Here is a 23986-nt window from a genome sequence, read left to right on the forward strand (position 1 = left end):
ACACATAGCACTTAATTTTCGCAGAAACGCGAATCTGGACGAAAAGCAGGATCTGAATTGTTGCTCAACCACGACAAGAACAGGAATCACAGCCAGTGATGCTGGCAGCCATCTTGTTCAGACGCTCAAGAGGTTCGACTGGAACATAACCGTGGTCGTCTACTCTTAGTAAGTGTACTGACTGTCGCTGTTGAAATTTTAAAGATAAAGATTTCTGGTTTAACGTAAAATAAAATTAAATTCCTTGATATTCTATTATTAAAACAAAGCACATTTTTTCGATAAGAAAACCTAAGCATCATTTCAAAAAAAATGTTATTTCCCCCTTAGTCAATAAGAATATGGTTTGGCGTTAAATTTCTTGATGTTCGAAGAATTATCTTTTGATTTTAAAACCTGACTGAATAGACATAAAAATTAACCATTTCGAAACATTTTAGTATTTTCCCGCAAAAGGTAGTATGTTTAATACGATAGTAAGTCCGATAATAAGTCTGTTTGAAAAAAACGTGGCTACACAAGTGCTAAAATTGTGGACAACCTTCAGATCCTTTAAAACACACAACACAATATCGCAGAAAGTAAACTTGTGTGCATATCTCGAGCGCTATTCACCTTTAGTAAAATGGTGGTCATTTAACGGCAATTACGAAGCAATTTGTGTAAACTCTTATTTAAACAAAGCGTGGCGCCATTTTAACTTCTTTAATGTGTCGTAGGTCCCGATATGTTTGATCAATTGATTAATTATTCACAATATGTTTCTTTCATCGTTGTAACTTTAACGTTTTAGCTATTAAAAAACATTTTAAACTAGATTTACCGTTTTTTATTTATGTCGAGGTACTATTGAAGAACAACGAATAAACAGGATCTATACTTAGCAATATTAGATAACTATACCCTACCTTACTTTGGTTGATCATTAGCCTATCTAACTTTATAAGTTTGCAAAATCAGCTTAGTGATATCGACAAACTCAACTTTTAAACAGCAGGCGTTTTTCGTTTGGGCAATCAATAAAGTGGAAAATCGTTTTTTGGTCATAAAAAGCGGAAAAAGTACAATCAGTACGTTCCAATATTTTCACACGCGATTAACACGCAAGTAGTTTTAATCTTTGTTCACTACTTGTTTTGTTATTGGGGGATATTATTTGACTTCCCAAAGAATCTAAAAGCCTTTCATGAAAAATCGCTGCTTTGAAGTGCGAACCGTACTGTACGTAATTTGCTTCTCTACGTGTAAGCATGCTACCCAACCGTGCACAATATTTAAGATTTTCTTTCAGGGACACCTGCGCTTTACAGCTTACAAATAAAACCAAACTAAAATCGTATTTTTCGGCCAGGCGATAAAACGAAACCAAAATAATGTTGGTTATTCGTCGTCACGTATGGCCTGCTTAGCAGTTCCCTATGCATTTCCAATTTGTTTACTATAAGCGTAAAACTAAATCCAAATGTCTCATAACTTCAGCCACCATAAATTGCGCCAAAATCCTGCTATGTTGACAATAGAAGCCATTGATACATAGGCTGTGGCCGTACGCTACCCAAGGTGACGGTATATTGGCGGGGTTTTCGGCAAGAATTGACCACCAAAGATATTTTAATTTGTTTAAGTTTGACGTCCTACACTCTTTTTAGAGTAAACACATACAATCGGCGGTGATCTAGGATTTCGTCGAGGCAAACCATAAAACATTATAAAATATTCAACAATAAAGTTATTAATTGTTACGCAGTACCGAGGCCAACGACATGATATCATCCATAACAGAACGGCCAATCAGACATCATACAAAGGGATTTTCGCGTTATAATTTTGTGCCGTCATTTTGTGTGCTAGCTCCAGGTAGGGGCTTAAATACGGTAAGGTAAGTGCAGTACTTTGCTTTTCAGCTACAACAGCCACGGAGCTCACATTAGCTACACGACGAACAACGACTGTGGTATAATGCTGGGAGGCGTGACGCTCGAATACAACAAGGTCAACTGGACACGGGACAGGCAGTACGACGTTCTGGAGAGGAACACGGACCGAGATATCGAGGAAGATGTGGACGAGATATTAGACGAGATTTCTACCAAAGCCAGGGGTAAGCCTTTTAAGTTAGCCTCACCTTTTTGCTCAAATTGGCCGATTCTGAGTGGCACTTTCGTTGAGAAAACGTTATACGGAGGACACGATACAAGCGTAAAGTTTTCCAAAGCATTTCACCAAGCTTACGGATTAATTACACTGAAAGCCTTCTGCCAGGGGCAACTTTTTAACCAGGGAGGGGAGAAAAAGGTGTTTGGGGGGAAGTTGATATAGGGATGGTACAGTAAAATTAATGTTTGCTACTGAAGTTCAAGTAAAGGCGAAGTTACTTTTTTGCTAAATAATTTGTAAGCCTTTTTAAGTTAAGCTTTGAGTGTACGATATGTTGACCCCCCCCTTTGGGTAAACATATTGAAAACTACTGTCATATAGTTTAGACGAGCTTACCGCCTGGTATGGGTTAGTTTGTTCCAGATTGATTTATGACTTTCGTTTCCAAGTACCTCGCTGTGAAGGTGAAACTTTCCGCGTTCGATCACAGAATTATCGTTTTAATTTTGTATTGGATCGGCCGATACCATCTGACGAATGCCGATATTACCTCTTGGCATCAGGTATCGGGATCAAGTCGATATTATTGGTCATCCTCACCCATACCTACGCATGGAACGTTTTTATGCCATACACTATGCGATTCAAATAAAACTGTTGGTATAATTTATATTCTGCGACTGCGATGTACACCTCTAGATAGGCGTTGGCATCATGTTTTACGCTACCAATGTATAGCCGCTTGATATTAGAATTAGAGCAAATTGAGCTCTATTACACAAGTGATTGACAAAAACGTAAAGTACCTAATAAAGTAGCTCGGCACAAGGTTCATACTTCACCAACCATCTCTTTGTTAAATTGTGTTGCTTGTGTGCACGACAAGTTTAATCACAGCGCACGTGCGCCCGCATAATATAGTGTTTATTCAGTGATGTTGCAATTGGAAGGAAGGCGAAAAACAGGGCGAGGTCACCAGGTTCTTTTCAGCACTTACTTCTATAAATGGACACTGAAACCGGCCATGTGTTCCCCTATCGTTATAGGCGCAAACACGTCTAATGCACTCAATAGCCCGACCTGGCCGACACTGTAGAAAAATAACACTAATTCGCACCGCAGCTTGCCCGTATGTCGTTTTATGGATAAAAAATACAGGTAGGAAGCGCTGTTGTATAGGCCTGGCGTCGAACGCAAATAATCCTTATCGAGCATCGGTAAGAACAAACAACAATGTGACATGAAGAACACAGACGTTGTTGCTTGTGCTCGTATCTGGTGCAAGGCGTTCTGCCATTAATCATTAAGGTTGGCTTCGTTGTTGGCTCTGTAAAACCCGGCAAACCGCAACATTCTGCCGTTTTTACGACGCTTTTAGTTCAAGGTTGAACAGGTATTGAGAGAATTTCGGGGATCAGTATTTGGACTGTAAGGTCTCATAGGGGCACGTAAACCTGTGAATACCCGTATATAGGTTAAAACGACTATGCTGGGTTTACATGGCCCTGTTTCTACTAATTAAAAAACATGGCTATGTTTACCTATTTAGTGTTGTAAAAAAATATTTATATTATTGTAAAAATCGCCCAGGACAAATCTCTTTCGTGCCCATACGGGGTGATAGAATTTCGAACTATCGCTGTATCATGTATAGAGCTTACCACCCACAAAAAAGGTCGTCTGGAACAACAATAATTTTCGTAGGAAGCGATCCCTTGACATTTAAAATAATATATACAAGTTAGCGATTCCAATTGTTTCTTTGTGAAAAACGTTTTTTTGAAAAAAGAACAACACTTTCTAAAATGTAGACCTAGAAAACGGGGTCAAATCATTAGGGCGGTATGACAATGGTAGCCTTTCATATAATACAATTTTCATATAAGTATTAAATTAGAAGTGACCAATTGCTGAGCAGTTTAACGCTTTTGCCTAAAGTCTAATAAAATGACTTAACATATTTTCGATATATTAGTTAACGTATCGAGGCGGCAATGCTATCAATCAGGGACTTTTTGCAAACAGTACTTTGCCAAACGCACGGCTCGGGAAGGAGCGTCGTTTACCAAAGGTTTGAGTAATCGGAAATCTCAGCAAGGGTTGAAACTGTTACAATTGGCAGGCGGCCATTGGAAAATCTAGTTGGCTCACGCGTATATATAAAACGAAACTCAAAAGATGGGTACAAGTGTTTGACTATTTGTTTTCAATGGGCAAATATGTTTATTTTACTTTCGATTCGGGTTAGGCCAATTTATATGATCCATTCAATTGCTCGTAGACCCTGTGGGGTGATCACGTCTTTCCCCTTGATTTTGGAAAAAAAACTGCTTCAGAGTAACTCCTCCAACACGCTTGAATATACCTTAAAGTAATAATATAACATAAAATAACCATACAAAACGTAAAAAAGTAACACTGTGAAACGGATAGGCCCTGTGTAACTGAACGTAGAAACACACTGACCTGCTATAAGCTTTCAAAACAAATAGTAGGTCGTGATCAAGTAAAACATGTAAAAAAATGGCCATTTAAGTTGACAAGACAGGCAATAAAACGCTTTTCAATCATGCAGTAGAGCTTCCGTTGTTATTATACAACCTTCTAGCCCAAATTAGTTTGGAAGACGTTGTTCCCAATAGAGAGCTAAATCTAACACATTGGGGTTTTCATGTCGGAATCAAGTCGAATTAATTATCAAATATACCAAATCAAATGGCCATTCATGTTTTACAAGAAAGGCAATAAAGCGCTTTTCAAACACGAAGTTGAGAATCGGTTGTTATTGAACAACTGTCGAGACCAAATTAGTTTGCAAGACGTTGTTCCCAATAGAGAACTAAATCAGGTGTTTTTTTACACCTAAACTGCAACTTTAACAGTAAAAGAGGGCTCTAAACACATTATACGATTCCCTAACAACACAATGCGAGAAAAGCAAAATAACAAAAACGCCCTTTAATCGAATTCCTATACGACCTTCATTGGATGCTCACTAGAAAGGCAGAACGTCGGTCGTCAAAAATGTTTCCACAAATATTTGCCGGGCTCGAGCGCCTTTTAATGACGTCGTCATAAATCTACGGAAAATTTTCGCGCGGTCGTCTGTGCTTGCATTGTGACGTCACAGGCGATTGGCGACTGTTTACCTTTAATAAGGCGGCCGCCTTTGTCTTATCGCGTTTACGGCTTGGCGCGGCGTTTTACATGAAAACAATCATCGGGTATTTGTTGGGAACATAAATAACTCGGCTTGTGGATAAACGTGAAGCTGCAAAGAAACTCTTCGAGACAGCCATTATTAACGACAAATATATCCCCTGTTTTTTTTTAATTATAGTCTGAGACTTAAAATAAAAACAAACTAGATAGGAGTCTAGATATACAGAGTGCTTAAACAATGACATCACAATATTTTAGTATTTTTGTCGCCCAATCAAAGGCCTCTGGGGGAGCAGACCCATAAACCTCTAATATTTACCCAAATAGCACTCTACGTCGAGTCTGAAAATTTGAAAGTACTACGATGTATACTTTCTGTATAAAGCATCGGACAAAAATCGAAAATTAATTTTCGTCCATACAATTAACAATGTGTGCTTAAGCGTCGAAACTCTTGTCCCAATCGTATTTAGATTCTGTGCCACACCAACCCCTTTAAACGATCTCTAATTAAAAAGCAAACACAATACGTTCGCCGTATTTCCACTTGACCAACCTATTGCAAATCTGGTCATTGACCTGGCGGGCAATTCCACGTGTCCGAAGCAAATTCGACGTCCTATATATTTTAATGTCATGTAAAACAACACTGTTCTGTGACGTTCTATTGTTTGGTAGCGACTGACTCAACGTAAACAACAGAATTTCGCAACGAATTTTGTGCAATACCAAGTCACAGATGGGATAAACACTTTTCATCTGAGTCATGTTTGAACAACCTACAGTGAAGGGAATCGTTACTTTATGGAGGGGCCGTTGATAACTTTAGGTACTCTTTCATCACACTTTCGACAAAAACGTCGCCATACGACAGCGCTCATAAAACACGAAGAAAAAAAAAACAGTCATTTACTGTTTCGGATTTTATATCGGATTTTTTGGGCTCCGTTGTGAAAGACAGATATCCCATAAACGACAATACTATAATAATCTTTTTTATGGACAAGATGTACAGGCTATACCTATAACACGAATAGAGGGTTTATTAAAACTCGCTAAAACTATACAATAAGCAACTCCGAATGTATCAAAATTAACACTGGATAAAGCGCCCTTTGAAGATCAAGTATTCAATGAAAGCCTGTTTTCCTATTTTGACTTTAAACATGCGAACAAACAAAAATGAATTCATCAGAAGCCTGAGCCGCTATTTACTTTGGAGGCAGGCAAGTCCACAAATCACAAGTGGTTAGTGATTGCTTTTGCAAAGTAGCCTACACAGGTGGAAAGTCACATTGGTTGGATATTTCAACTCTACAGCGGCACTTTCTTAAACTATGTAGTACGTGGGTGGGTCGCAAAGCTTTAAAAATTAACAATTCGAAATTTTTTAAAAAATATTTTTTTCGTAAATTGTATTTCAGAAATTAAGCGTATACGCACGAAAACAAGTTGTTCTTTCGTTTGCCTGTTTTTAAGTCGCGTGAAATTTTAGCAATTTCCTGTACGAAGAGCCTTCGAGCACTGAAAATCTCTGCTAAACAAACTGAGAAAAAATAGGAAACTACTAAGTTATAATACCACGAAGCACATTCTGTTTTTAGACAGCGCAAGAATACCGAGACAACTCGTTTAGTTGTATTTTACAAAAATATATATCCTGGGCATTTGAACACTTGCTATTGGTTGACGTTTTACATAGCCCTAAATACAATTTTGACGCAATTCAATGGGAACATCGTACTAAGGTGTCTTGATTATTTGGTAATTTGTTGTAAGCAATAAAATAAAAGGCATCAGACGGAACGTTAGTTGATCTTTTGAAAACACATTGGGGTTTCTGGGTCGAAATCAAGTCGAATTTATTATCAAATATACCAAATGGCATCGTCAGTTCCCATAAGTAAAATAAAATGCATATGCATAACCTCTCGTATATATTACAGTTATTTGCATATTAAGTATTTTTTTTCTTTTCTGTTTTTTTCTTTTTATCATATCGAAACTCAACAAAAATATCGCACAACGATCATCTGGTGCCGTTATTTTTCGACAGTCAGTCTCACGGCCATTTTAAATTATAATAAATACAAGTGTTCAACTTGAGTGCGACATCCGGTCAGTGACAGACCGTTAAGTAGAGGATAAAACATGGCGCAACACTCCCAAGCCTTTATTTTTTCGGCAGTTTCAATCTGGTGCGTGAGTCCCCGCACGATGCGACGCGTCATGCAGCGCGCTCACCAGCGTGGAATGACTGACGTGACGCGTGACGCGGAGTACGTGTTCTTCTACATGAACTACTACAACACGAACATCAGCTACACCTGGAGCGACATAGACGACAGTCCACAGTACGATACCGGCAACGAGACGGAACCTCACTACTCGGAAGGTTGGTATAAAAAAACTCTTTTTTACCTTTTTTGTGTATTTATACCGACCCAACTATTATTTCCTCTCCTGTTCATTTTATTTTACAACCATCATTTCATTGCTATAAAGTAGACAGTACATAATTGTTGTTGCTGCATATCCAACTATCAAAAGTAACCAAACTATACTGCGGAACGTTCTTATCAAAAGGTCACTTTTTTAACCTTAATGTATCCGCTGATCGCCAAAAAGGACGTTTTAAAATAAGTGATATGCAAATCTAGCTTCAATGTAAGGAAACCTTACTCATAAAGGGATTACTATCTCACAAAAAGTGCAAGTACAAACACTTTTTAATTAATTGTGTTGATTATGCTTATTATCCTAATATTTTTCTATACCAATTGCTAATTACGATAGGGCACACTTCATAAAGAATATGTTTTATAATATGGAAAGAGGAGACAACAGTGTTTACCAAATATGGTACCGCGTTTCGACAGGCCCATTAGGCTTTGGATATAATGAATTAGACACATGATTAATCCGCTATTAAAATATATTATAAATATGCAGTAAAATGGAAGATATGAATATCGTTTGATAACCCTGTAATAAGTTCAACTAAAAAATGAATGTTATGAATGTAAAATGCAAAATATTTTGCTTCTCTTAAAAGTTTTAATGTTTGACAAATATTTGCCGACCGTGGAACGAAGTGACTCACACACAAAAAACATAATCCTCGTTCAAACATAAATTGCCAAATATCCCACCCTGGCTGCATAGTCATCGTGGTCAGGATAAAATAAAAAGAAAGGCTAACACTGCTGTTAAAGTTAAACTCTGGAAAACATTTCCATACGCAATGGTCAAATCTTGCCAAAAGTCGCTGATTTCAAACTGCAAAAATGTCGGTAAAGATAATCACAAGGGCAAACACCAGTGTATTGTCTTCGATCAACGACCTGACTTGATCTAAGTGCACTGAGGCCACTGTTTTCAAATGACTTAACTTAGGTCTTTCGTGCAAAATGACTTGACCTCACTTTTTTTAAAATTGTGTGTTATTAACGTCTAGCAAAATTCGGAGTTACTTTCGCCAATTACTAAATGTAAAAACATTAAGCTACTATTCGTTTCGTTTTTTTAAATTTGCTATGCCAAATAAGCAAATTGTCGTGACACCACTTACAACAAGTCACCAAAGGAAAGAAAAACACGTAATAACTCATTATTGGACACTGGGAAGAATTTACATCAAAATCTACGAAAAGCCAACAAAAAGTTGTGCACAGCCTTAAATAAAGTGAGACATTTTTCTTCTCAGGTGGCCTTGAAGCTCCCGGGGCGATGGACGCACTTCGGGCACTTCAGATCATCACGATCCGAACCCCAGTCACCGAACAGTACCAGAACTTCTCCGACGACATTAAGGCGGCTCTGCATTCCAACGAAGAGACCCGAGAATATAACGACTATGTGAACCCCTTCATCACCGCCTACTACAACGCAGTTATGACTTTTTTTAACGGCATTATTAAGTGAGTTAATCGCTTGTGCTGCCACTGTATACAGTATTGTGCAAGGAAAGGCCTTTGTCTAAAAAAGGCCTAAGAAATAATTAACAATAAAAATAGGGATCACTTCAGTAATTACGGCAGATTACTTTATACCAGAGCTGCGGTGTCGGACTCTACGGAGTCGGTTTGTTTTGCTGGAGTCGGACTTGAGATTTAAGTAATACCACGTAAAACTACCCGAGTCCGACGTGCCAATGCGCAGTACCTAGTTTTGAAATGTAAATGGACACCAATTGTAAATTGTTATGACAGAATCGCATATGATGTATATTTTCCAACCATGTGTTGTAAGTGGATAAATTATATGATACCCATATGAATAGATTGCTGACTACCGTATATAGATTCAGTTGTTCGCTTGTTTTTTTATCGATTAATAATGTTAAACTTTATTGGAAATAATTTCACGAGCAAACAATTTCACCTGGTCAACTTAGTACCAATTATTTAAACAAAACTAAACAAGAGAACAAAAACTTTACGGTTTAATTGTGCCTTATAGAGCGCTGTGCAAAGGCGAGTACACATTCGAAGACGGCAAAGAGTTCACGGAGAGTCTCTGGGGCATCCAGTTTGAAACCCTGGGATCGGGCTTCAGTATCTCGGGTCGCGGGGATGAGTGGTTGGACTACTCCATCCTTGATATGAACCCGGAGACCAACAGGTTTGAGGTAAACAGCTCAAATACCTTTGGCCAATAACTTTCAGCGCACGGTGGCTTGGACTCCAGCCGCAAGACCGAGATAAGAAAAACACCAAAATCGGAATAAGACCAAAATAGGCCTAATACCTAACAGTCGTCCGTCTAAATCGGTATAAGTTATAAATCCGTCAAAATAAGACATAAATCGTCAGAATCAGGCTTATATAACACTTAACCCTAAACCCCACTTCTAAGTACATAACTAACTCCCCTAATAATTTCAACCCCAACATATTTCATTACCCCACCCATTACTCACCAATGACCCTCATCAGGGCCAAAAATTTGGTGCCAAAACAGCGCCGTCCTAACGGCGCCAGTCAAACTTGGGCGTCCTAATATCGATACCAAAACGGCCGGCGCCAGAACGACGGCCCCGATCGTTCCATAACCTCTACCTACAGTTTCTGGCGTTATTTTCGCCATTTAGGCCTTAATTCCTAAATGCCAAACAAAAATAGTTTTTTTAAATGACCTGGCACTCCGTTGGGCCTTAAGGTGAATGACTCGAATTGGAACCGCTGTTTTACAACGACTTGCTTTGCCTAAAGTCTGTGGGACAAAATACCTTGCCTGAAGTGCAATTGTGTCACTGATCTGAAATGTTATTTACCTCAGATCCTTTCAGAATAATCCATTAACCGATGCCAAGTAGAATAGGATATTGTACGATGTGGCAGAATCTATAAAAAACAAGGCCTGATAACAGTATTACGTTCAAGCAATGATTGCGACAAAAGTTCAATCAACCCTTTTTTCTATATGATTTATCGCTTTGCTTGTTTAAACAAACACTCGCCACCATCTTTTGCCGATATGTTTCTTCGCAATAAACAGTCTTTCATTTTTGGCAAGCTTGTTTTCGGGATGTGTTTATATTATATATCCCATGTGCTTCCTTATTTAGACTTACTAGCCTTACTCGTTATAGATTATAACTAAGACCGGTCAACTATTCGTTTACAGGTTGTACTTGATTTTTTCGGGCACAACCAAAGTTTCGTCCAGTACAGGGCGTTCGATTGGCCGGGAGAAACGCCGCCCTTAAACATCCCAGTGTGTGGATTTTCCGATGAAAATTGTCAAACGGACACAACTGATCTCAGTAAGAGAACGCTTGATAACGAAATAGGAGTTCTGAATTAAAACGTAAAATAGATTTAGGGAGTCACTGAGAGGTAAAATAGTTAAGATGTTATAAGAATATCAAAGCCCTTGCAGAAGTAGGCATCATTTGGAACGTTTCGAATAACTCTTTATCAGTTGAAAATAAATAAAGAGTTATTCGAAACGTTCAAAATGCTTCCTACTTCTGCAAGGGCTTTGATATTCTTACTACGTCTTACTACAACCTCCAACCATTATGATCCAAAAGTGAGATATTAAAAGCTAAAAGTGAAGCAAATTACGCAAGATAAACCTCCTTTTAGTTTACCAAATTGCGCATATATATTTGATTTTTTCAATGTGTTCTGTAGTTGGTGTCGCATATGCAATATGCATGACTTTTTCACTTGCACGATATATCTTGTACAAATCAGATAGCAGTAACTATATAAGATCTTGTTTTTGTCGCTTTTCAGCTTTGGTCTACGCCCTAGTGCCGTGTGCAATCGTGGTCTTGGTTCTCGCTGCCATCCTAGGAGGAATGATGAGGTAACAATCGCGATTCTCAATACCCTGTTGCGTCATAACGAGTTAACAATAAAACGGGATTGCGATGCAAAATTCAAACCCCAGGCGTGAAACAAACAAAACAACAACTGCTGGCTTTAAAACTTTGCACGCCGCGTCTAGACTCATTTAAAACTCTATTAATGACTGACAGACAGAGTGGGAGCCAAGCCTCATAAAGGAGAACCAACAAATTTGGGAGAAACAAATGGCAAGTCAGTTAAACTGACAGCCTAGAATTTACAGCCTTGAAAGGTCTATTCCAGTGGTTCTCAACCAGGGTGCCATTTTAACGTCCAGGACTGCCGAGAGGTATTTTAAATTCTTTTGAATTTTTATTGTTGCTCCATTGGTAGGCTTCTTGATACAATTTTTGTGATGTTACAATCAATTAACCACTCAGCAAAATTACGAGCAAAAAATACGATTTTTTAATTAACCACTCAGCAAAAATACGAGCAACAGTGCAGCGAATTATTTATAATTTCTGTAGTGTGCCGCAAGCCAGAAAGGTTGAGAAACACTGGTCTATTCTATTATAAACAGTCAAAAGGGTGAACAAATGAACTGCTGTAACAAGTTTGCAACCTTTACCTTATGGCGCTGTAGGTTAAACGAGACTTTGAACAAATAGAATGATATTTGGTTGACTGACTTACGGTAACCAGTTGCTCATATAAAATTGATTCTCCATTTGGTCGTTATGTTATGGGTGGTTAAAAATAACCCAAGGTACACGTTATGTACGGTGATTTTATGATAGGTTTTTTATGGTCTTCAAACCAGCTGCTACTAAAACAGTTTAATTACTTTGTGGACATAAAGCAAGTCTTCCTGAATGTTGATCGTTTACTTAAATCTCAAAGCAAAAATTCCACATAAACGTCGACGCGTGGAATAATTTGCCAATAACTCTTGGGTTTAAAGTTACTTTAACAAATTACCCATAGTCTAAGGTATTGCAATAGCCAATGAAGTTTGGCTCAAAAAATATATATGTTTTAATTTAAGCTTATTTACATGCATATTTGTGTTTTGTAAAATCGCACCTGTGTATTATCTAATTAAGGAAAATTCTTCGTGACAAGCGGCTCAGCAGAAGGGCATGGAAGATTCAATGGACGGAAATCGATTTCGCCAAATCCGCTGGACGAGATCATAGTTCTTCGGAATCGAGGGTAGGTTGCTTCAAGAGATTAATTCAAGGCGTGAAAATAGAAACTATATATAAGAAGGGCCTAAACTAAACAGTTCTTTAAAGGTCAAAGCATCAATGAAGACATACCTACCTTGCAAAAATGTTTATTTTACTAGGAATTTTGACGGCCGTTCAAAATGTGATGATAAACATCTTTCCTGTACTAGAAACTAACTTCTTCTGTATGGGCTTTGATATTCTTACTACGTCTTACTAGAAAATGTTTAACGGCCGTTTAGAATGTGATGATAAACAACTGGTAACCTAGACGAAAAGAGTTACGAGGAAATGTGTAAACAAATCGTAAATTCCTTGTAAATTGCGAGGAATTTAGTTTAGATAACAAGAACGCCAATGGTAAAATGCGTTTAAAACCACTAAGTGTATGACAACTATAAAAATTAAGAAACCAGTGATGGAATAACATCACAGCGATAAAAATAACAGACTAGGAAGAAGGCAGGATTTACATATTCGTAAAAATGTTGCAGTAGCATCCAAGCCACAAATGCTGCAATCCAAATAACAACTTTGAGTCGCTCAATCCAGCACTCAGTGTATATATACACTAGTTTGGCAACGGCAGTTTCGTAAGCCGCGTTGCAAGCAAAAAATTTTGTCACCAATGGTGAACTTAACTAAGAGAAAGTAAGAAAAAGTAAAGAAAACAGTTAAGGGTTGCGGCTCAATTCTTCCCATTGGCAAGGAGAGACCGGAAATTTCTGAGCAAGTCAGAGCCCAGCCCTCGGACAACCTGTCTTCACTATAGGGAGCAGGTGTCGCCACGGAGTTATTGAAATGTGAAACTTGCAAAAAAGAATAACTATATATGCAAATCTTGCGACGTCTAAAGGAACCGAAATATAGTTAATGCAAGCGATTACCTAAGGTTGCACGGTGATACAAGAAAATTAAAAGCGGGTTATGAGTAATTTTAGCTACTGACGCAATCAAATGTTATATTGACCAAACAGATGGGAAACATTGCCTTCATTTTATCTACAAAAACAATTCCTTAAAAAAAGAAACTTCGGTAATCAGAAAAACAATCATAGACGATAATCCTGTATAACGCAACCCTCTTAAACCCAAAACTAACAGTCTTTTTTTGCAGGATTCGCATTCTTTCACGTCGAGCATGGGAGGCAGCAGTCTGCACAGTCCGTCAGCGACCGGGCGACAGAAGTTTGCTACGACAGGAATGTTCAACAACAACGTGGTCGCGGTGAAGGAGTTAAACCGGGGCAGCGTGCCTCTAGATCGCCCTCTACTGGAAGAACTGGAAATGGTTGGTATTTTGCAGTATAAACAACAAATAGTGACTGTTTAGGTCATTTACAAGAAATAAGAGTCTTCTATTAATAACAAATAGTAAGTGATCCAATAGCAAGTGTAATTTACTCAAAAAATATTTTAAAATCGTGGTTAAAAACCTTCTAGTTTTACTTTAAACTAGTTTTATAAGGCTTATGTACTCAGTTTTATATGTAATAAGGCGTTGGCCTGTATAAAACTTTGTAGGCAGGATATAAAACGTGTTGGTTTTGCAAAACAGACAAGCCGTTGCGTTTTTTCGGTTTTGCATAAGATTTGTGACGTATGCTAAAAGAGCCTGGCATTTAACCAATATTTTAGGTTTGGTTTAAACAAAATTATTACCAACTTATAAGAAGTTAAATAGTCAAGAGATATAGCGTATTCTAATTGGCTAAAGGAATGCAAAGCAATTAGGAAAGCAATATCTATTACTATAAGTTATATACTATTTTATTGAATTGGTAAATTTATCATCATTAAGCGTAATTTGGGGGCATTTTGTGGTATGCATACTATACTTTACATTGCAACACGATAAATCTTATATAAATACAGCCTTTTTGCCATTACCATCAGTTTGTTTCGGTTAAAAACTCATTTCTGTATACATAGCCATGATTCTTCGTCAAATTTCGTGTTGTAAGTATTCAAATCGCGTATTAGCAAATCAAGAAAAATTGCCAGTAAACTGTAAAGCGAAATACTGAAATACGTGTCTTATCTGTCTATAATAAAATATTTTCACAACGATCCAGTTACCTATTTTGAGTCAAAACATTTACCAATTTGAACTACCCATGCACACCCTTTCTCACAACCAATCTAAGTAAGACTTACAATATACAGCTATTAATTCTGAAAACATGCCACAAGCCAAATAACAACATTTGGAAGTGATTGTAACGTGTTGAAAACGGTTTATTTTGAAAACAAAGCGAATTCTGAAGTGGGTGACCCAACTAAATCAAAAAGCAACGCAATTTTTTGTCGCTACCCATAGGTTGAGAACCACTGTCCAAGTCATTCTGTCAATAAACACAGTATTGTATCTCAACCCAATTTGTTATATTTAAACAAAATACAAATTGCTTCACGCAGATGCAGCACGTCGACCACCAGCACATCTGCAAGTTTGTTGGGGCTAACGAGGAAGCACCGCACGTTCTACTTGTGACCGAATATTGTCAGCGGGGTTCACTTCAGGATGTTCTTGAGGCGAGCTCACAGTACGAGTTGGACGATGTGTTTAAGTAAGTAGACTCTTTAACGCGAATATTAGCCGAATTGACTTGACTTAAGTGCACTGAAGGTGATTAAGGTATTTTGGGCAAAATTACTTGACTCAAGTCTTTTGGGTAAATGACTTTACCTGACTTAAGTCTTTTAGACAAATGACTTAACTTGACTTAAGTCTTTTAGACAAATGACTTTACCTGACTTAAGTCTTTTAGACAAATGACTTGGGTAAAATCAAGTGTTTTTATTAATAATTTTTTTGTAAAATTAACCAACAATTTGCTTGCTGTATGTTTAGTTTTTGGTATTTTTAGTTAAGGTATTGTTTATAAACGGACTAATTTGTCATATTTTAGCTTAATGTGTAGGTTTTTTAGCAAGGACTTTACTAGTAATTGACTTGCTCTAATTATGACTTGACTGGGCTTTATTTATTCAAAAATCTTTAACTTGGACTTGGGTTAATTTAAAAACAACTTGACTGGGCTGTAAGTCATTTCAAAACGACTTGTTTACAACACTAGTGTAAGTATTACATCTGGTGTAAATATTACATCAAACTATTCTATTTTGCAGGAACTCGTTTATTTGCGATGTCGTTAGCGGGATGCAGTATATCCACCGCAGCAGTTCCTTTCAGGTACACGGAAACCTCAAGTCGTCCAACTGTTTGGTGGACAGCAGATTCGTCGTCAAGCTCGCCGACTTCGGTTTGTTGAAGTTCAGGGAAGGCGCGAAAAACAACAGCAAGACCGAGTTCAAGTATTACGAAAGTAAGCAGCCAAAACACTTTTTGAACCGTCGCAGTTTTTGTTTGTGCTTTCGTAAACATATTTAAGCCGTGGTCAGCGTGGCCTGTTAAGAAAGCTATGCGGCAAGTTAACGAAAATCTTTTTCTGTTTGATCTAAACGTTTGACTAGAGCCTTTAATGTCGCTATAAAGCGGTCTCATGATAGAACTGCGTTCATGAAAAAGCTTTTCTATAATTTTCATTGTCGAACTTGCAAACTGGATTGCCTTAAGTCAGTGACTTGACTGAGCACACTTAAAGTCACTGTTTTGGAATGACGTTTTTTGTTATTTTGTTCTTGAGATATTGCTCTAATAATGATCAAGACTTGGCTAAGGAAACTGATAACTTGGACTTTTAAAAGGTTTTGGGCAGGGCTGCGGAGTCGGACTCGGGACTCGTCGAAATCGCAGATTTTGCCGGTGTCGGACTCGAGAGTTGGACTGGAGTTCTTTGCAACCGACTCCGCATCCCTGGTTTTAATTTATGCCGGATACAAGCCTATTGTTAAGGTTTTACAAAATACGAAAACAGTTCTATTTGGCGGAAAATTATTACCAGCGTTTCAAACAAAGGCTTCTTAGATTCCTTATGCTACCCTATGAGCCGTCAATAATGCAGCCTCAAGGCTATCATTAAACACATGACAATTGAATTTAAGGTAAACTGTGGACAGCACCCGAGCTTCTTCGAACGCAACAGCAACTAGGAACGCAGAAAGGAGATATCTACAGCTTCGCCATCATTGCCCAGGAGATCACGTTCCGAAAGGGAGTGTTCTACAGACCGGAGGAAATATCGACGCAAGGTGGAGTTTAACTCAATCAACATTTCGCTGTTTATAGCGAAAAATTTTAAATTGTGTATGTATGATTCTAGTCATACACATGATGTCGATCTACTCAACCGTTTTGATTTGCAATTCATTATCAAGCTGCGTTACATAGTGCAGGCCTACCCAACTGAAGCTAGTGATATACAAACGGTTTAGCATTTGTCAGCACGTATGGTGCTTAACCTATACTACTCTCAATTGTAAATTTTACAATTAAAATAATTCCCATCTTGGCAAAAAAAATTTAAAGACAGTGCAAATATAAAGTAAAAACTTAAACCCGAAAGAAATCGCGATCGTTATGCTCGCTCGGTGTGCACCACGATTTTGAACATACACAGGTAAGCCCTAAAGTAAAAAAGATTAAGAAACACCGCTATGAACATTTGGGGGTGCAGCTATAAATGCTGAAGGAGAAGCTGGGCGCTGTTCTAGGATCGTATCACAACGGACATATGTGGGTTAGGATGCGGGTTAGCATTTGGATTTGGTAGGTTAAGCAATATTATTAATTATTAATACTTGACCCACCCTCACTCAAACACTAACCGACACCCTAACCCAAATATTGTGCGTTGATTTAATAATCGTTTCACACTGTGGTAGGATTCCAGACCAGCGCCCGAAGCAGTTCTTATGCAAACCTGACTTTAAATAATAGTAAATCAAGGCTGTAATTTTTGTTGTTGTTTACAGAAATCCTTCATCGCGTTACGTCACCGTTGCGTGGGCAACCACCGTTCCGTCCGACCCTTGACGACAATGATGACGTCATTCTGAGCAGCAACATGCGAAACCTGATCAGGCGATGCTGGGCCGAACACCAGAACGAACGACCGGCGGTGCAGGAAATAAACAGGGCGGTCAAGAAGCTTCAGAAGTAAGGGTCGCACGGAAAGCAGTCAGTGGCATAAGTTACGAAGTATTTGGCTTCGCATTCAATATCGAGCCTTATGAGTTTTGATATAACGTTTCGCTGGTCGACAAATGCTAATGTGTTCCTGAGAAAAGTCGAACAACGAAATTGTATCAAGAGAAATTTAAAATGGTTGTGAACTTGTGGTAGTGTTACACCTTACTTACTACACTACTTAAGCCTTACGCTTTACTTAAAGTATTACATAAGTTATTGTTAGCTTTAGCTGAGTTTTTTGTTTTTCGAGGAAAATAGCTTCCCGGAAGGAGGACTAATAAGCCATCCAATGGGAACTTATATTGTTCAATTTTTGGGTAGATTTAAAAATAAACTACTTCTTGTCGCTAATTGGCTCCGTTTTGATATTTTTGCACATTCTTAAACAAAAGTGTGAAACAAATTAGATCGCAATTTATATTGTGTTTAACTTGGCATGTTATGATTGGTTTTTAACCCTACTACTATACAACAGACGAAGCCTTAAACTGTTTTTATATAAAAATACCATTTTTCGTTATCATCCCCAATATCCAAACTGGTCCATCCTTTTAAACACAATACACGGGGTTTTAAGTAATTTTAATAAAAATATTAAAGCCATTATATTCTATAAAATCATATCGGAGTTTACAGACGATTTTATCTTCACTTGGATTTTTACACTGATGGTGGCATGAGGTATTGCTGAAACGTATGTAAACTGCAAAATGTCAATTTTATCGAATATAATGGCTTTAATATTTTTATTGGTCCATGCTCCCTATGTAAAACACAACTGGCGCTTCAATCTCGTAATACCTATTGTCCAATTCATTTACAGGCAAAGTAACCTGGTTGACAGTTTGTTGGAGCGGCTTCTCAACTATTCGCAGCACCTGGAAGACAAGGTTGAGGAACGAACCGCGCAGTACAAAACGGAAAAAGACAGGGCCGACGACCTCCTTTACCAAATGCTACCAAAACAGGTGGCAGAGAAGCTCAAGAAAGGACATGTGAGTAGAAAACCTATTTAGCGTTCTCTAGTATTTTTTTTATTTGAAAGAAAGCGTTTGATCATGAAACACCGAAAGCCATTACAGATTCACCAAATTTGTTGATCAATGATGCAAGCAGGGCAAGCTGGAAAAAGAACTAGCCTGTAGCGAGTTTCAACTTTCGGTGTAATAATGATATGTTAGCCGAAATCGTTGGTCAAAAGCAGCTTCAGAAGAGCTAGATCTCAGTTATTAACACACATATGTGTATGCATTTTTCATTGGATCATGAAACACTCACAATTTAAAGCATTTAAACAAAGTTTATAGTTGAATTAAGGGTCGACCAGAGTGCAACGAATTGATCTTAAGCAAATTGAAGATACAAATAAACGCCGCAATGGGGCAGCAGAGAGCAGATATTGGGCTCGCCTCAAGTCTTGGGCGCATCGACAAACATAAAAGTGGAATCGAATTCCATTAACTATACTACAGGGGTTGTTAAACTGTTTTTACCGTGGACCCCTAATTTTTTTTTTTGCTTTGCCAAAATGACGTCATAAATTGACGTCAAAAATAAATAGACTTCATGACTCTGTTATTTTGGTCCGAAAAGTGTGAAAGTTAAATGGAGTCTACTATACATTCAGTGGAAAACTGTTCAATTTTTAATTAAACTGTTTTCTTTTAAACATTAATTACTTTAAGTATTCACTATTTCTTTAATTAGGCCTGTATGGACCCCCTAAAACTAGTTCACGTAAAAAGCATTGAATTACTCATAACATCTAACAACCTTCATATAAAAATACAGTCGCTTTACAGCCCTGTGCTTTATGTCTAATGCTGGTTGCAAAAATTACAATGGTTTAAACTTGAATATTCAAACGTCATTGCTCACTTCTGTTGAATGGTTTGATATTTCAACTACATCCAACTAACGGACTTGAACAAACAGTTAATATTTTTTTGTTTTATGGCAGGCCATGCTACCAGAAAGCTACGAGAGCGTAACTATCTTCTTCAGTGACATTGTGGGCTTCACGGCGATCAGCCACGGAAGCACACCTCTTCAGGTCGTGGCACTCCTCAACGACCTCTACACTTTGTTCGACCGGGTTATCGATACCTTTGACGTGTACAAGGTAAGCGCGGTGCATATGTAAGTTGCTATAGATCTAGATTTGTAGGTGAAATGTGTCTTTCAGTGTCTTTCCACATGCTTTGGTGGCCCTTTGTGAATTTTCGTTTAAAATTCACTCAAATTCATATGCCAATCCCTGATGAAGTATAAACGCATTTTGAACAAATAAAAATATGTGGAGGTCAAGCAAATGTGCAAGCTGAACCAATTAATCCTGCGTTCTGTACATTGTTTGTTATCTGTATAGGCAACATATTTAGTATTTTGCGAGACTCATATATATATCATTTATCGACAGTGAGTGAAATTAAAGTTATACTCACAATTAAAATGCAGAAAATAGCTAGCATAGAAAATAGCTAGCAAGTATATGAACGCCCACAAACCGCTGTCAACCGTAATTTAACAGTTTTGGCAGCATAGGAAGTTTCCCTTGCGGACGAACGCAGCCAAAAAACGCGGGTTACAAAGCATATACAGCCATACATGCGTCTAACTGTAGCGTATCGTCACTTACGACCTTACGTGCTAATTCTTCAGGTTGAAACCATCGGCGACGCGTACATGCTGGTGTCGGGACTTCCCCAACGTAATGGAAACAACCACGCACGAGAAATCGCCAGGGTCTCACTTTCGCTCATCCACTGTGTGAAAGAGGAATTCCGCATCAAGTAAGTTTGTCGGTAACCCGGGTTAAGGAGACGGGGACGTGCGGAAAAATGTGCAAAAAAATGTGCGCACATTTTAAAATGCCTTTGAAAATGTGCGCACTTTTTTCCCAGAATGTGCAAACATTTTAAAAGGTCTTTAGAAATGTAGGCACTTTTTTCAGAATGAGTGCACATTTTGAGATGGAGATAATTAATGCGGACACAACTCCTAACTTTAACTCTTTAAAAAATGTGCACACATTTTTAAAGGCAGTTAAAAATAAGCGCACATGTTTAAAGGCATGGTAAGATAGGCGCACATTGTGCAAAACACGCCACGTCCCCTGTTGAGGGTAAGGGGCGGAGTTGTTTTACGGTAAGCGAGGAACGCTGTTCGCCCGAACTGTTAACCGAACTTTGGTGATAACCGTATTTGTCTTATTCAATAACTGAAAACAGAGTGACTTACTATCTGGACTGATGGACCACGGCTGTGCGAAAGCTCGTCAACCGTTAAATACAATTTGTCAACAGTGCCACTTGTTTTCAGTTATAAACCGAATTGTTTGGCCGAACACGATGTTCATCTAATGTTGAAATTAACACATCAACGGCCAAAATAAGCAAACAATTGGTCAGTTAAAAACGTATATAAGCATTCAATTAAAGTTAGTTGCTTACTAAGCAAAATAGGTTCGTGTTGCACAAAAATCAGCCAGCCATTAAAACAACATGCTTTTTGTAATCAAACGGCTAGAAAGAAACATATGTTGGTGGGCCATAAACCAAATCAATCGACAAAAATGTTTACACGACTAAGGCAAACACATGTGCTAGCGATACAGGGACACTCTTACGTACTTACAATTCGCGTTACACAAGCCAATGATGTTCCCTTATCTATCGCAAATCTAATGATCAAACGAAAGCTTATTTCTCTTTTCGATCGCTATATGTGATAAACCGACGTTACTCTGCGACCTATCATAGGTATACAAATAGTTTTTCCCTTAGAAATCTAAAAAAAAAACTTGTAAAAAAACTTGTTTAAACAAGGTATAGTTTCATGAGAATGTTTTAAAGTGTAATAACAGCCACATGATTCCACAATTAAGTTTAAATTCAGTTTGAGATATTATTAGTGTAAAAAAACGCACTTAAAGTTTAAAATCGTACAACTCGGGTCCTTTGTTGTATGCAAAACAATTAACTTAGATACAGCCATTTAGATACAGCCATGCTTTAACAACATAATATAAAAGATAGATCCTTTATGGAATTCAAAACAGCAGTTTCTGCTTGTCGATCACTGTTCCGCTGACGCGTATATAAACAACAAAAACTCAAAGGTTAAAAACAAGAGTAAAAACAGGATCAGACATTTTTTTTAAAGGAGTATATATTTTGTGACATCGTCAGTTCCTATAAGTAAAGTAAAATGCATATACATCGCAAGCTAATAATAAACTTAATAAAAAAATATAGGAACTGATGATGCCAGTGTAGGCGAAATATAATATCCTTTAACCAAATGTCTGATCCTGGTTTAACCCAGGTTTTCAAACTTTGGGTTTTATTTGTTAACCAACACAAAATATGCCTAGACACATGCCAGAAACTCAACTGAAGTTACGGGTGGGAATGCACACAGGACCAGTGGTTGCCGGTGTGGTTGGTTTGAAGATGCCAAGGTACTGTCTGTTCGGCGACACCGTCAACACCTCGTCCCGAATGGAGTCAAACGGACAACGTGAGTGACTTTGCAGCAAATTTGTTTTATCCATCGCCTGAAGGTCTAAGAATGTTCCAATGTATGTTAGTGATCGACAAACGTGAGCCCTTTTCGGGTCGCCAGACTCAAGATAACAGTTGGCTTTTTATCGGTATCATTTTGACAATGCAAAGACTTAAAGCACCGAGCAATCCAAAGTGCTTTTTTTGGACTGAATTTGTTGTAGATATCTTTTCGGTGTATTCGCGGCCTCAAAAACCACGACACACCCTGAGTGATTTTCGCTCAAGTGGCATATAATGTAGTTTTGTTTTACAATTCATATCGTAATTCAAAAAGACATCAAAAAATTCTGCTCGACAATTTATCAAGTGGTGCCACTTAACTTACCCTGAATGTAGCGCAACCAAATTTTGAGTCATCCTGAATTTCTCAATTTTTTATTTTGGGAGCTAAAGTCAATGAAATCAGTACAGTTTCTGCGGTCTTCCCTCAGCAGGATTTTGCAGAGAGTGGATGAGAACACTAGTCGCTCCGCACGATCGGTCGACTTGCGCAAACAACATATAACACCTTGTAAACTTATAATAAATTAACAACCAAAGGACAAGCAAATACGTTCTTGTACAATTATGTTTGATTAAAAACTTTTGGTTAAAACCCCCCACTTATGTCTGGTTAAAAACTTTTCTTGTGTGCGTTACAAAACGAATATTTGTGTTCATTGCAGCATTGCGAATTCACGTCTCGCCCAAAACCAAAGATCTTCTTGACGAGTTTGGATCATTTAAGTTGGAGGAGAGAGAAGAGGAAGTGTTTCTGAAGGTAAGCATCACTCGACAAGTTCAACACGAATGTTTGGACTCAGAACGAGAATCGCCATTTTTACCTTTTCGGTCGAGTTGTACTTATTGGAATGCACAACCAGATATATCGGACCCGGCACAATTCAAACAATTTAATAAACCAAAACTTGCTGCAATGTAAACCAAAATTTTTTTTTAATTTTTTTTTCTTTTAAAGGAACGCGCGGCGTCCTTTATATACGTCACAATGGTTTAGGTTTTTTTGCATTGAGGTATGAGGCGATTTAATTTATGTAATTAAAATTTTCTTGAATCCAAATGGTAAAAAAAAAACGGTTCTGATTTCACATCAATTATTAAGAACAGACTAATTACAAAGCTTAGTAAACCAAAAAAATTACTAAGATTTACTGAGACCCGGCAACGTTTTTTTTGTTTTTGACTACTTGACTGAATAATTAATAGGTACTTTGTAATATCAACCAAAGAACAAGGGCCAGGAACAAGTATCGAAAAAGTTGTACATGTAAAATTATATTTATATCTTAATAATAAATTTCAAAGCCAAAAAGGACGAGTAGATCGACAGCATCTTGATTAAGACGTTTCGATACGAACTTGTATCATCTTCAGTTAGTGTGACTGAAAAGCAAATCAAAGCTTCACTTATAAAAGGTAGGACGCAATTGTTATCATCAGAGTTTTTACAGTTGGAGCCTTTAGGTGTTGAACATATTTATATCAATTTGAGAATTACGGTATTCACTTGCGAAAATAAACTAAGTTTCGGAA

General features: G+C 37.8%; 1 protein-coding gene across 1 annotated transcript in view; it reads left to right on the forward strand.

The window, feature by feature from the left end:
• Positions 1–23986, forward strand: part of LOC146170321 (atrial natriuretic peptide receptor 1-like) — a 29038-nt gene that overhangs the window by 2971 nt on the left and 2081 nt on the right. The window contains 18 exon segments of the mRNA XM_083388253.1: positions 25–168; positions 1905–2101; positions 7448–7654; positions 8966–9179; positions 9721–9889; positions 10888–11026; positions 11505–11557; positions 12645–12773; positions 13908–14081; positions 15209–15360; positions 15923–16119; positions 16799–16945; positions 17669–17852; positions 18709–18880; positions 19846–20007; positions 20547–20677; positions 22261–22406; positions 23119–23213. Coding sequence (XP_083244379.1) covers positions 25–168; positions 1905–2101; positions 7448–7654; positions 8966–9179; positions 9721–9889; positions 10888–11026; positions 11505–11557; positions 12645–12773; positions 13908–14081; positions 15209–15360; positions 15923–16119; positions 16799–16945; positions 17669–17852; positions 18709–18880; positions 19846–20007; positions 20547–20677; positions 22261–22406; positions 23119–23213 — 2812 coding nt within the window.

The sequence above is a fragment of the Ascidiella aspersa genome, chromosome 1, assembly GCF_963924565.1.
Source record: "Ascidiella aspersa chromosome 1, kaAscAspe10.2, whole genome shotgun sequence".
Taxonomy (NCBI): domain Eukaryota; kingdom Metazoa; phylum Chordata; class Ascidiacea; order Phlebobranchia; family Ascidiidae; genus Ascidiella; species Ascidiella aspersa.